General features: G+C 35.1%; 2 protein-coding genes across 2 annotated transcripts in view; one reads left to right on the top strand and one right to left on the bottom strand.

Annotated features, from left to right (window-relative positions):
* Positions 1-7149, bottom strand: part of LOC104779271 (serine/threonine-protein kinase TIO-like) — an 8622-nt gene extending 1473 nt beyond the window's left edge. Inside the window, exons 1-21 of the mRNA XM_010503631.1 lie at positions 6578-7149; positions 6191-6280; positions 6015-6089; positions 5817-5909; positions 5638-5712; positions 5456-5548; positions 5009-5072; positions 4836-4920; positions 4606-4678; positions 4464-4532; positions 4271-4351; positions 4041-4113; positions 3804-3956; positions 3369-3504; positions 2977-3148; positions 2736-2837; positions 2164-2658; positions 849-1991; positions 464-697; positions 222-365; positions 36-120 (exon numbers count right to left, since the gene is read on the bottom strand). Coding sequence (XP_010501933.1) covers positions 36-120; positions 222-365; positions 464-697; positions 849-1991; positions 2164-2658; positions 2736-2837; positions 2977-3148; positions 3369-3504; positions 3804-3956; positions 4041-4113; positions 4271-4351; positions 4464-4532; positions 4606-4678; positions 4836-4920; positions 5009-5072; positions 5456-5548; positions 5638-5712; positions 5817-5909; positions 6015-6089; positions 6191-6280 — 3535 coding nt within the window. The 5' untranslated portion in view covers positions 6578-7149. The remainder of the gene's footprint in view (positions 1-35; positions 121-221; positions 366-463; positions 698-848; positions 1992-2163; positions 2659-2735; positions 2838-2976; positions 3149-3368; positions 3505-3803; positions 3957-4040; positions 4114-4270; positions 4352-4463; positions 4533-4605; positions 4679-4835; positions 4921-5008; positions 5073-5455; positions 5549-5637; positions 5713-5816; positions 5910-6014; positions 6090-6190; positions 6281-6577) is intronic.
* LOC104777947 (alanine--tRNA ligase) overlaps positions 10223-14430 on the top strand; it is a 7326-nt gene continuing 3118 nt past the window's right edge. The window contains exons 1-11 of the mRNA XM_010502272.2: positions 10223-10611; positions 10982-11220; positions 11554-11694; positions 12041-12187; positions 12389-12541; positions 12972-13101; positions 13276-13372; positions 13508-13628; positions 13956-14015; positions 14114-14164; positions 14237-14332. Of these exons, the coding sequence (XP_010500574.1) occupies positions 10308-10611; positions 10982-11220; positions 11554-11694; positions 12041-12187; positions 12389-12541; positions 12972-13101; positions 13276-13372; positions 13508-13628; positions 13956-14015; positions 14114-14164; positions 14237-14332 (1539 nt within the window). The 5' untranslated portion in view covers positions 10223-10307. The remainder of the gene's footprint in view (positions 10612-10981; positions 11221-11553; positions 11695-12040; positions 12188-12388; positions 12542-12971; positions 13102-13275; positions 13373-13507; positions 13629-13955; positions 14016-14113; positions 14165-14236; positions 14333-14430) is intronic.

The following is a 14430-nucleotide window of genomic DNA, read 5'->3' as shown; positions in this document are numbered from 1 at the left end:
TATGGAAATGGAGATAATTGCAGTTGGTTAGGATTTTACAGCAAAGCAAGCAAATTTCTGTGTTCTTTTGTCCGGATCAGCACATCGATCAATGAGGAGGCCGATGATTTGGTGTTCAGCCTGCACATAATATAAATATGCACACTGTGTAAAGAAGGAACATTCTTTGAAACATTGATCTCTCAAAGTCAATGTAAAAGAATCCCAGTTCTGTAACTTACCAGAGAGCTGTAGAAATATCCATTGTGTCTGCACATGTTACCAAGAGCACTACAAGCTTTTGCGCGTATATTTTGATCTGAATGAGTAAGAAATTCTTTTAAAGACTGCAGAACAGAAGCCTCGCCGATGTATTTATAGAAACCCTGTATGGTAAGAATTAGATAACATCGTTTAGTTCACTATCCTGTGTATAAGCAAATATAACAAATAGAATGCATCCTGTGTTTATCCAGTGTCTGACCTTATCCATCCTCGATAGATCAGATATGATCATCAAAATATCAAGTATGACTTCTCTTGGACTCGAACCGTTGAGTAATTTTTTCATTCTGTTAGGATCCAACAAACCTTTGCTAACAAGCTCTACTGCGAGACGTGGACGACCCACCAATTTGGCAAGAAAAGCAACAGGCCTTACTAAATCTTTTAAATCCAAGTGTTCCAAGCAACGAAGGATTAAACTCGGCACTCCCACCTGAAAAATTCAGCGAAACAAAGACATCACTGATTGATCTTGTGATATGTCTACAACGAGATTTCAGCTCATGAATCATGAGAAACAAGCCCACTAATCAACATTTAAACAAAAGTATGTAAAATCAAGGAATCAGAATTGAAGAACTAACCTCCATGAGGACTTTTATGTATTTGTCCATATCCTCTTCTATAGCCTTTAGCAAATCTTTATCTTCCATGCACACTCTGACACCTGGAGAGCCCATGTTGAGAATGAATCCACTATTTACAGATGCAGTGGCAGATAATGGACCTGGTTGACTTTGTACAGCAACAAAAGGAAATGCTAGGAGATCTATTATCACATTTATTGTCTCTCTAGCTCCATCCTTTCCTCCCCCAGGACCTCCCCAGGTCTTTACTAGCTTGATATGAGCATCAGATAATAAACAAGTAATCATTTTCATGTTTTCATTCTTCACAAGAACCTGACGGAAAGTTAAAGTGCCACCCGAAAGACAGTGGCATATGGACGAAATAGCCCATATAACACCAACGGGCGACAAGCCAATCCAGTTGGGTGCTTTCTTGATGTCATCTGGGGAAGCATTTGAAAGTTTGCCAGCTAACAGATTGATAAGAAGCAATGGTGTTCCACTAGCAATAAGCTGTTGCACAGTTAAAGGTCCTCCCCACTTCAATCTGGATTCTAATAAACCGATACATCCATCCAGAAGTCCGTGCCATCTGGTAAACTTAGCAGAATGAGAGACGACTTCACCTTCATTACTTGGCATAGGCCTAAGATGATAGCAAAGCTTAGTAGCTCGAGGTATCAGAGGCACCGCAATCTCGGAGACAGACGATTCAGCAGAAGATCCTTTTTCAAGAGAGAGAATAGATGCGAGAGCAAGCATAGCTGAAGCAGAGTGATTCTGAAGAGAAGCTTCAATTTTATCATCTGAGGCAATGTGGTTGGATATAGCAGAAAGACGATGTAGATGTTTCCTTGGAGAATTTGTAAGCATTAACAGGGCAGAATTTCTCCCAGTTAGCTTCAAACATTGAGCAACTGTTGCCAACAGAAGGCATGAATGGAACACCAGATTGTTTAGTCTGCCCTCGATGTAATTTTTTTCTCCTGTTTGTTGGTCTTTGCTTGATAATGAAGCATAGGATAGTATAGAAAATATTTCTGAAATAACTGTACCATCCTCTCCACCACTGACTACGGTCGTAATAGGCAGTGAACTGGGAAGACCACAAAGCATGCTAGGCATAATTCCATTGTGAAGGCAGCATCTTGACAAGAGCTGAAACATTACATAAGCAGTTTCCAGTTAAGTTTAAAAAGCGGAAAGAAAAACAAATTCAATTATAGCTGTGGACGAAAATAACAAGTTATCATGTAACCTGGTGAATCCAGACAACCTAAAACAAGTTTTTTAGGATAGCCAAACAAGAAGAGGAACATCACATAATCACCTGAATTGCAGAAACCAAGGGAGCCTCCACTCGTTGGTGAAGGCAATGACCAATAGCAACTTGCACATGCTTTGATCGGAGATATGCTCTTGTCACTGTATCCACAAGTTTCTCAGATAACGGACCCCACTCACTATTTCCGTTGTCATGCTGAGAAAGACGATTCTGCAAAGCATCTAGAGGAAATATGTTCAGAGAATCGTTCTTGAAGAATGTTTCGGAAGTATCTATGAGAATCCATATTGCTCTACAAGCTTCACAAGCAGCTGCTAACATTTGTGAAGAGCCAGAAGCTAAACTCGACCCAGAAGAAGCCAAACAAAGACACAAATGATCAACTATGCGAGACATGTTAGCGTGCTCTAAAATCTGTTCAGAAACAGAATCAGGAGTTGAAGATTTAAGATCTTCAGCAACTCGAGATAACATCGTTGTGATGCAGGAACATGCCTCATATATAATTCTACCATTCCCCTCTTCTTCCCATCCAACGACCTACATCCACATAAAGTACTAAATAAGTACATGTGGTTTAATATCACAAGAGACTTATGCAACCAAAAGAAGGTCACCTGTACGAAAATTTCCACTACTTTGGTCCAGTGTCTGATGTAGGAACTATGTATGCTATTGCCTTCAGTATGCCCTACCAAGTTTTTAGTGACTGAAAGACTCTGATAAAGAAATAAGTTGGTGTTACAAAATCATTTTAAAAAAAATTTGCCTGCTGCTAGTGGAAAGCAGGCTGACTGTCAAAAATAAAGTAGGTATTTAATCAAACACTTGCCAGACATTTTGGTCAAGAGAATTCACCTTTGGTATTATGTTGTTGAACTCGGATGATTTCATCCAAACAAGAGCGTCAGTAAAATCTAGCAGTGCACATGTTATTTTCTCAATCAGTCCAACTGAAACTATGGCACGAGCTGCAACCAAATTGGAAATGATCCTGAGGGACTGAACAGAGCAAGCAACATCTTTTTCCCTGCACACCCATGAACGAAAATGTGAATATGCATGTATGCAAAAATATCATAAATTACAACAATTTACTGGAAGGGAGTAATAGATATTATAAGACCAGAACGTTGCAACCCTGATTTAGATTCTATCTTATGTAAGAAACCTATTTATGTTCCCGTCATTATGATCAAGTAGGAGCACAGCATTATATAATAAAGGACAGCCTATACGCCAAATTTTACCTTTTAGAATCAGGCGATTTTGAAATAGTTTCCAGTGACAGCAAAAGAAGATCCAATGCTTTATCATCTTCACCTATAACTTTTGCACCTTTAACAGTGCGGGATGTACTTTCCAATCTGTCTAGTGTTGCGTTACCTGAAACGGGGAAAACAACCCAAGTATGAATGAGGATGATATTAAACCTAGAGCAATAGAGCATACTGACTACATGCTGTGATGAAGAAGAAAATGCATTTGGCCATAATCAACAATGAAAGGATGATATCCAAATTTATGTCTGTTAGATTGCTATGGATATGATAATTAGAAATACATCTCAGTATGCACATATATATATATACATAAATTGTTGACATCAATGGATCTATCTGTTGGGCAACTCTTTAATTCTCAAAGTTAAAAAGAAGAGATCTACAAATAGCATGTCCCATTACCTGAACTTTTTATCTCCTCTTGGGTTGGGAATCCAAGAAAATCCTCAGGTGGTGGAGAATTTACTTTGATTGCACTCTTCATATCTGACTGAACGTTAGCTAGAACTCTTGTAGCAGAAGTTTTCTCAACCGGGGTCACAGAGTCGCCCTTTTCTGTGACATTTAACACTATATATTTAATACAGGAAAAAATAAATTAAGAAATTGATTCTAACCACAAACTGAAGAAAATCAAACCATTTCTCTGCTGCCCTCCATTTCCTTTGAGCATCCAAGCTGCCTTATGGTCGACTACTGCAGTATGCATTTCCTGAATAAGCGTTTAAAGGCTCTAAGTGATCTATTATTCCAACAACAGTTTCCAATTCCAAATCCTTTACATTGTATGAATACGACAGTTTTAACGAAATGCTCTGTACATTAGACTCAAGCTGCAAAGTATAAAGTCAACAATATCTGATCATTACCCCGGCTTCAACTTCCTCTTGTGATTCTTTAACGAAAGGGTGTTCAAGGAGAGCAGGCCAGGTTAATCGACTTTGGGGAACCTGTTTCACATTATAATAGACAAACAGTTTAACCCATCCAGTCCAAGTATAGTCTCAAACATATCAATAAATAGTTTAAATGACAGCTTAAAAAAGAAAAAAGAAAAATCACCTTGTTGAGTAATCCTTTCAAAAAGCTTTTGAAATAAGGACTCATTTCATCAGGATATTTGACAGGATCCTTGAAGATTCACTAAAATGTTAGCTCAAACGTTTATCATAGACTATGGACATATACGAAAAGATTGACATACCTTAACAATGTGACGAATGAGAGCATACACAGAATTGGTGTAGAACGGAGGTTGACCTACATATAACTCATACCTGATGTATCACAAGAAAATAATTAGAACCATCTCAATTGCAGTGAAATGTGCATAACACAAGAATGGGCCATCACAATCATTAGAGTTATATACGTAACAGCTTTTATAAAAATAGGAATTGAAGTACGATAACTCAGATGAGTTTCTCCACTTACAATATAACACCAAGAGACCACAAGTCGGCAGTGTGATTGTATGGCTGTTCTCTCACAAGCTCTGGCGCCATGTACAGAGGAGTGCCTGATGTAATATTTTGGATTAATAACAAGGAGCAACTTATTGGGTTATTCATTCATTAATACGGCTAAAGATAATATAGATGTTTAACCTTTAATGGATCGCAGAACCACGGTATTGGTGGACATAGCTCGAGCAAAACCAAAATCACATAGCTGAAAAAACAAAGGCGAGACAAGTAAGATGATGCCAAAGTGAAGTAAGAGAAAATCATGTATCAAGCTGCATTGAAAAGTACTTTTGTTTCTACTTATATTTAGCTAATGAGAATCTTGGCTAGTCATATCCTTGTCTAGCAGTACTTACATGATAAACTTAATTTTCTGAAACAATCATAGACTGAAAAATTCATGGGTCATAAATCATTGTTCAAGAAGTTAGTACGTAACCTGGTACTCATAAGAAGAGTAGAAGAATCGTACTGTAAATATTTCTTATCTTTAAGAAACAACAATATGAACAACTGATGTGTGTGGGGAGCATAGAAACAACATTTCAAACTTAATTCCTGGAAGCAGCAAAAGGAAGGTTATATTACCTTAACGACAGACCCAGCACCAATAAGAATGTTTTGTGGCTTCATGTCACGGTGAATTATACGGTTAGAATGCAAGTAATGCAATGCTGTTACCTGAAGAAGTTTCGACATGGTCTTATTAACCATAAAATAGGGGAAACCAGATATAAAAATAAGAGCCATGTTGGCCAAAAACGTGTTACCAACTGCTTTGCGATTGCTTGAACTTGCTCTTCCGGAAGGCACTTGTCATCCTCAAGAATCTCAAACAGTTCACCCTGTGAATTTTAGGCATTCCATCATGATTCATTATTTCAACATATAGGTACAGGCTTCGTAAATCAGGTTCTTTAGATTCTACAAACAAGAGTGAGAAAAGTACTTGGGCAAACTCAGTGACAACACAGAACTCTCGTTCGTTTTCAAAGGAGTCGAGCATTTCAATTATATTCTGATGCTTGAGCTTCCGCAATATCTGAGGCATACAAAAAAAATTGTTGGTCAAATCCAATGGGATCAAAATTGAAGGTCTCAAATGAAGTGAAGCATGTAAGCCCAAGGACTTGAGAGATTTCCTGACCTCGATTTCTTGCCTTAGACTATGTATATCCTTGTCACTCTTTCCTTGTTTCATGATGAACTTCATCGCCACCGTCTGGACCAAAACACAATAAAAATTACCAAATTAAGATATTATATGATAAGCTGAGTGAAGTACCCGATGATAATGAAGAGGATAAACCAACAATTTCTTACCTGGCCGGTATACTTCCGTCTTCCTTTGTAAACCCTTCCAAAAGAGCCTTCACCGACGAGCTCAATCACATGATAATCCTCGACACCCATCTGTCAAATAAAGCAGCGTTTTAGGTTCCAACGGTAAATCACGGTACCTAGACCCGGATACAGCAGAATCGAGAATCTATGTTTAGTCCAATTCCATCAAAAGCTTAGAAACGTTTCTAAACTAGGTTCCGTTCCGATTTCTTTCTTGTTTAGCGAATTAAATAGAAGGAAACATCATCAAATTAAGCTAGAAACGCAGATCCTAAACCTGATTTCGGAAACGAATCAACAGATGTTCGGAGTAAACAGGGAAATCGAAGATTATTAAGAAAAGTAAAGACGAATATTGAATCGAACCGTGGCTCACGAAGAAAGATGCGTGGAATAAGCGAAGTGGTGACGGAACAGAGATGGTAGAACTGGCGACTCCGGCGGAGGAAGTGGAGGTGGTCTTCGGCGGCTAACGAAGAGAGATCGGTGGGATCGATGTATGTAGAGAGAGAGAGAGAGAGAGAAACTGTGTGTTTGGGAACTTTTGAAATTCAAAAAGAGGGAAAAATCTGTAGTCCTACTACCCTTAGGTACTCTCTCACTCTCTCAAACCTTAAAAAAACCACAAATCGTAATTTCCGGTTTATTTTTTTATTTTCTCAATTGTCTCTTTATTTATCTCATTAGCCAACTGTTACGAGCCAATTTCCGGTTTATTTATTTATTTTTTAAAAGAAACAGTGTAGGAGAAACAATAATTGTTTTTCATCATTTTTTCAAAATTGTTCCTAAACTTTATCGAAGTTGAAAATAGGACCGTGGATGGATTGTAAAAGTCATCGATAAATCAAAAGTATCAAATTTAGGGGGTGTATTGAATTTGATATTTTAGGAGATTTGCTGGGATTTTAATATTTCAGAATTTTGGGAGATTTGAATGTTAATTTTGGGAGATTTTGATATTTTGGCAGATTTTAGAGATTTGGGTTTTGGGATTTTGGTGAAATTTGATTGTAAATTTTAGGTGATTTTAGAATATAGAAAGGAAAGAAAAAAGAAAAAAAACAACAGATTTGATTCACGTTTGATGAATTTGATATCATACAATTTCCTCTAGTTAACACCAATTTCATCAAAACGTGAATCAAATATGCAGTTTATTTTTGGGTTTTTTGCAAAATCAAAAATACTTCAGAAATTATAATGATAAGGAAAAATAAGCTCTAAAGATTCTCAAGAGGTTAATTACAAAACGATTTGAAGCTTTGTTCAAGAATCAAGATACAAAACAGTTAACCTTGTCTATGATGAAGCTCTAGATAACTTGAGATATTAAAGGATTAGTCTCCCTGAGAGAATCAAGAAAGGATCTAAAAAATTTTAGAATTGATTCCTGAAGAAGATGATCTCGGATCAATGTTTTTAAGATTTTTCCACAGTAAAGAGGAGAGAGAAAGAGAGAGAGTGAGAGAGAGAAAGAGAAAGAGAGAGAGAGGGTGCTAAACTGTGGACAAGATTTTTTTTTTTGGTAGATGGAAGAAATTTTTTTACAAATATTTTAAAGTTTCATCTTTAAAAGTGAGATTTTGTAAGACATATTTTTGAACTAAAAATGTTAGGAAAGTCTACTAGAATCACATTTAATAGATTTTTTTGAAAAATTGTGATTTTTTGGATAACAGTAGATTTGAAGTGAGATTTATAAATTATTGATTGAATAACAAGAGATTGTAAATGATTTTTATAAATTTCACATTCAATAACATTGGATTTCATATGATTTATAAAACTCACCAATTAAATAACAGGAGATTTAAGAATACCCCCAAAATCTCTTAAAATCCTCAGTATAATACGCAGTTTTCTTTCCTATGTTCTTTTTGGTTTAAGAATACCCCCAAAATCTCTTAAAATCCTCGGTTCAATACACAGTTTTCTTTCTTATGTTCTTTTTGGTTTATACTTTATATATGAGAGATTTTTAACACTCTTGACTATTGTAATTCAACCTCATTCTAATCAATATATTAATTCATCTAAAAATTTATTTACATAATTGATCCTTATATATTTTACACTAAAAGTTCAATATTTAGAAAATCTTTTAGTTAAATTAAATTACAAAAATCTCTCTACCAACTCTCTAGATTTCTAAATTCTAATCGAGAATATATGATAAAAAGATTTTTAATATTCTAACTTGCTCACCAAAAATTATTCTCCTAACCATAACTACCTCTATAAATAAATTGTAAATACAACAACTATTGTATTCATTTTAGCAATATAGAGTTCACCTTCTATTATCATTAAAACGTTTTTCAATAAAACTATGATTCACTCGGAGATCAGTTTTCTTTTTCTCAGTTTTGATTCTTTTTATTTATTTCATGTATGTGTGAAGCTTTAATAGTTTTTAAAAATGGTATTGTTTGTAATAAATATATATATATATGTGAACAATATGATGAATACAAAAGCAGAGAAACATTAGGTTTTCCGGTTGTTTTTGTTATACTTATGTTTCTTTTTCTATTTCTCATTGATTATATTCGTTTTTTTTTCTTTTTTTTATAATAGTTATAATTCTTAATTTTATATAATCGTAGATTTGAATTGGTTTTTGATTCCTTTATAACTATAGTAAGTAACATTTCTATACTAGAACTTTATATAATACTTCAAAAATATTTTAAAACCTCCTAGGACAATTTATGTTTAATTCATTTTTAGTCAAAGTGTTTAATTCATTTTTAGTCAAAGTGTATAAACCTCCTAGGACAATTTATACCACATATAATATTTTATTATGTTTTTAAAATATATACAATGGGACGGGGTTATATAGCGGGACGGTTTTGGATCGATATTAACATAAAATTTAAATTTTCTTACATCTAATAAATTTATTTGCAAAACTAAAACAGTAAAACTTAAATTATAAATGTTAAACACATATTTCAACCAAAACACAATATAAAACTATTCTAAAGTAGAAAAAAAAATTCATCCAAAATTAAAACTGTATAAATTTTATAGGACATATGAAATACTACTAAAAATAATGAACAAAACAACATAATTTTTTATTTAATTTTTGATTACAAAAACATAGTACCGCGGTGTAACGCGGGTTAAAACCTAGTGTTTAAATAAATAAAAATAAGTGAAATTGCAAAATTTGATTTTAAGAACCAACCGCCTTAATTATATGATTTGACAGAAGGTTATCATTGACATTTTATACAACAACAACTCTAACCAGTAATCATCCTTTTGATGTGAGTACATCTAATAATGTTGTACAAAGTGGGTTATGATAAATGATGGGTGATAAATTTTGTATGCTAGTAATGGATTTTGAAGGAGTAGTAGAGTACACATCCCACCATAGATATTGGGTTGGGTTTGCAAGCATTCAACAAAACATGACAAGACTATCTGAGGCAGAATGTCAATTGATAAAATCTTATCCGTTTTCATTCAACGATAGTTTTACATATTGAGATCATGTGGACAATTGTGATATGTCATAATATAGCATATAGAAATGGTGGATTAATTTATATTTTTATAATAAATTAATTTAGTTTTTATTTTTTAGATATTATTTTAGATGAAATTAGTAAATTTACGAGATAGATTTAGTAATATATATATATATATATATATTGTTGACAAAGAATAATGCAAATGCATGAACATATAAAGTTTGTTTGTGAAATTGGGGTACTTTAGTAGGTTTTTCCCCATACTCCAACTTATAGTAGTTAGAATTAGAAAATAATAACCTATAACCTAAAACCTCTAGAACAATTATTTTTGAAAAATATATATATTAAAAGTTGAAAAAAATAAAATATAGAATTTTACGGTTTTCACACGTAATTCGTAAAATTAAGGAAAATCGTAAATGCATATCACAAGTTCAGTTTTTTCACCTATCACCGAACGACATTTTTCTCTCTCGTGTTTTTTAAAATGTTTTACTTAAAATAATATATCTGACGGAAAAGGAATCGGATTAAATAAATTTAACGGTAGAAAATAGATAGGACAAGAGGAGAGAGAGAAGAAAGGGCCTTATTGGGTTTGAATGAGATTAGTGAACGCAGCAGCCTTTGTTCTGATATCCTCAACCAAGCCTCCGTCTAGGGTTTCTTACTCTTCCCATCTCCGCCGCCCTTTTCTCTCTCACTTCCGTTTTTCTTCCTCTTACTCTTCGTCGACGTCTTCCTCCGTCGCAGTCATGCCGGGTTCCGAACCATCGGAGATTCAGTGGCCAGCGAGGAGAGTCAGGGATACTTATTTCGATTTCTTCAAAGGCAAAGGCCACAAGTTCTGGCCATCGAGCCCCGTTGTTCCTCATAATGATCCTACTCTTCTCTTCGCTAACGCTGGTACGAAAAACTTTGATTGCCAAATACTTGATTTGTTTTATCTGTTTTTGCCGATGAAACTGGGAATTAATCTTTAGTTGATCTACGGAATTCAGATTCTATTGAGTTGGTTTTATCTCGAATTGGTATTTCGTTGATAAGTTCGGTGGAGCGCTTTGTTCTGATCTCTTTTGTCTTTTATGCTTGAGGACTTGTTCATTCTTCAATTGTTTAGTTTTGGCCGAAGTTTGTAAGACCTTTATAAGTTAGGATCGATTATTCATATCTCAATTTCCTGTTATTGATTCTTAACTATGTATGTTAATTTATCTTGATGCGTCTGGCCACAACTAGATAAACGAATGACTTCGAAACTTCTCTGTTTTTCTAGGAATGAACCAGTATAAGCCTATATTTTTGGGAACCGCCGACCCAAATACGGAGCTCAGCAAGCTAACTCGGGCATGTAACACTCAAAAGTGTATTCGTGCTGGTGGAAAGCATAATGATTTGGACGATGTCGGCAAAGATACTTACCATCACACCTTCTTCGAAATGCTTGGTAACTGGTCATTTGGAGATTATTTCAAGAACGAAGCTATTGGATGGGCTTGGGAGCTCTTAACTAAGGTAATTAGAACCACTGCCATCTTCTTTTGCAATACCTTATCTTATGGATCAAAGAGTATGTTTTTCTTCCTACAGATTCAGAAAAGGGACATTTGTCTTTGTTTACTTGATTTAAGAAAATGTGCATGATTTTCAGTGAACTATTATCTCCCTCCCTTCGACAGTATGCCACAATTTTGTAAAGTGATTCTTCTGTTTTCATTAGTCTGTGCTTCTCATTGAGATATCCTGCCACAGTATTTCATAATTTTATTTTGTTATTATTCTCTCTCCGTTGGTTTGTATATTTCACTAATAGATGATGACACAGACCTCCCTGTTTTCATGCCTCAGGTCTATGGGCTACCGACTGATCGAATTTACGCTACCTATTTTGGCGGTGATGAGAGAGCTGGCCTTCAACCCGATAATGAGGCTAGAGATATATGGTTGAAGTTTCTTCCACCTGGACGTGTACTACCCTTTGGTTGCAAAGTATGTTTGCTTCACTACTCCCATAAACATGATTTTGAAACCAAGTAAAATTGAACAACATTTCATTTTTGTTAAATATTTCCAGTGTTATGTGAAAAGCGTTACAGCAAAGTCAGATATTTTATCAAATTCAATTGCCTTTATATTGTCACCAATGCTCTTGTATATACTGAAAAATCGCTTTGTCAATGATAACGACAGTCAAGTTTATACACTGTCAAGTTTTGGTAGTTGGCAGGCTAAAAAGACCATTGTTTATGATTTCCAGTCAAAAATTCTAGCAAATGTAAATCTAAGAATCATATAATGCTGTTTTTCTTTCATTTAACTTTTTATCAAACTGCAGGATAATTTCTGGGAAATGGGTGACACAGGTCCCTGTGGACCTTGTACTGAAATACATTATGATCGTGTCGGTAACCGTGATGCTGCATCCTTAGTTAACAATGACGATCCAACATGTTTAGAAATATGGAATCTTGTCTTTATTCAGGTACAAACCCTCTCTGTCCCAATTGAAATTTAGTTCCATTTTACTACTCTATATCTGGGTGTCGTGGTAATAGATTTCGTTGCTGAAACTCTATATTGTGCAGTTAGCAAGATTGTTTTTGCTTCTTTAGCTTTCCTGTTATATTCTCAACTGTTTTCTCTGACGGGGCTGTAATTTATATGGTTATTTTTTGTAAAATAGTTCAACAGAGAAAGTGATGGCTCGCTAAAACCTCTGCCTGCTAAGCATGTTGATACCGGAATGGGCTTCGAGAGGTTGACTTCTGTTCTTCAGAACAAAATGAGCAACTATGATACAGATGTGTTCATGCCTATCTTTGATGACATTCAAAAGGTAATTTGTTAAACCTGGTTACAATTTCATGACAGTTTTTAAGATATTGAGTTACTTTTGTGTGGCTCCTCTTAAGGATGCTTTTGTCGCCTATTTAATACTATCACCATTTTAGTTCATCTATTGTCAAGTGGTTGATGGGTCTTCTACGGCGTTTATAGTCATCTTTTCCTCTTTGATCTATAAGAGGTTGTAGTTAATTCTCCATTCCGACACTCTGTCAAAATTGTTTTCAATTATTTCTGGTTTAGTAAATTTGGATTCAGTGATAAAGACATTCTTGGATGGGTATCCTGGCGATCATTTCCTTGTTACCTTTGTCACTTTCTGTATCTTTCTCAGTTAGAATGAAATAAAAACCTCCGATTGGTCCTTTTCCCCTAGTTGTTGTGAATCTTAAGTTTAGGTGTTAATGCTTTCACATTTTTAGGCCACTGGAGCTAGGCCATATTCTGGAAAAGTTGGTCTGGAAGATGTCGACAGAGTTGACATGGCATATAGAGTGGTTGCTGATCATATTAGGACCCTATCATTTGCTATTGCGGATGGCTCTCGTCCTGGTATGTTCTTGGTTTCTTCTCTCGATTACATTTGGATGGTTATAAAAAACACAAACGTGTTCAGCAAAAAGTGATTCATTTCCTTCCTCAGTTCAGCTATTATGGTATACAAATAGAGATTCATTCTTTCTTGTAATTTTTAACAAATACCATCTGATATACTCTCTTTTGCAGGTAATGAGGGCCGTGAGTATGTTCTGCGGCGTATTCTCCGTCGAGCAGTTCGCTATGGAAAGGAGATCCTAAAAGCTGAAGAAGGGTTTTTCAACGGGTAGGAAATTAGGTTTGATCGTTGTTGACTTGTTGTATGGTCGTTGTAGTGTATCTTTTCAAATGCAGCATGTTTTGGTACATATCTTAGCTCGTTTTTTTTTTTCACTGATCAGTTTGTGCTTTTCACCTCTAGGCTTGTAAGTTCTGTTATTCGGGTGATGGGCGATGTCTTTACAGAGTTGAAGGAACATGAGAAAAAGATCACAGAGATAATAAAAGAAGAGGAAGAAAGCTTTTGCAAAACCTTGGCGAAGGTGAGGGCTGGATTTAATTTGCGTCACACCTTTAAACCTTTATCTTATTTTTTTGTTCTGGGCTGTACTAACTCTTCGCTCTGAAGATTTGATTACAATTCACAGCTTCAATATTAATGACAGCTTTTTTTTTTGTATATATTGTTTCCAATTGCACCATTGTTCAGTTTTAATGATGTTGGTTGGACATAATTCAGCATACCATTGTCTATAGGGAGCCTTTTTCTGAAAAAAAAAAAACTTCGTTTGACCTGTTTGTCCTTACATTTTCAATGTTATATAGGTGAGTATAAGAACAGTTAGATTGATTATAAATTTTCACGGCAGGGAATTGAGAAGTTTCGGAAAGCTGGGCAGGCGGTTCAGGGAAATACACTGAGTGGAGAGGTGCGTCTCTACTTATATATGTGATATATGTTAACTGTTGTAGTATATCCATCACTGTTGTTTGAATTCCATCTCAACATACTGTCTTCTCTTTGCAGGATGCTTTTGTGTTATGGGATACATATGGTTTCCCGATAGATTTGACTCAGGTACTTAAGTCATTCATATTTATTTCTGAAAGTTTGTGTTAATTTTTTTTAACTTCTATTCTCGCGTTTCAGTTAATGGCGGAAGAAAGAGGGTTGCTGGTTGATGTTGATGGTTTCAACAAAGCCATGGATGAGGCGAGGGAAAGATCAAGAAGTGCCCAGAATAAGGTGTTTCAATTTTCGTTATTTACATTCCTATAGAGTCTTTGATAGAGTCTTGGATGCTAAGGTTATCTTTTAACTAATCTTTTTTTTTTTTTTTTTTT

This window comes from Camelina sativa, chromosome 3, assembly GCF_000633955.1.
Source record: "Camelina sativa cultivar DH55 chromosome 3, Cs, whole genome shotgun sequence".
Classification (NCBI taxonomy): domain Eukaryota; kingdom Viridiplantae; phylum Streptophyta; class Magnoliopsida; order Brassicales; family Brassicaceae; genus Camelina; species Camelina sativa.
The sequence above is the reverse complement of the archived record's forward strand: the minus strand, read 5'-3'. Positions and strand labels throughout refer to the sequence as shown.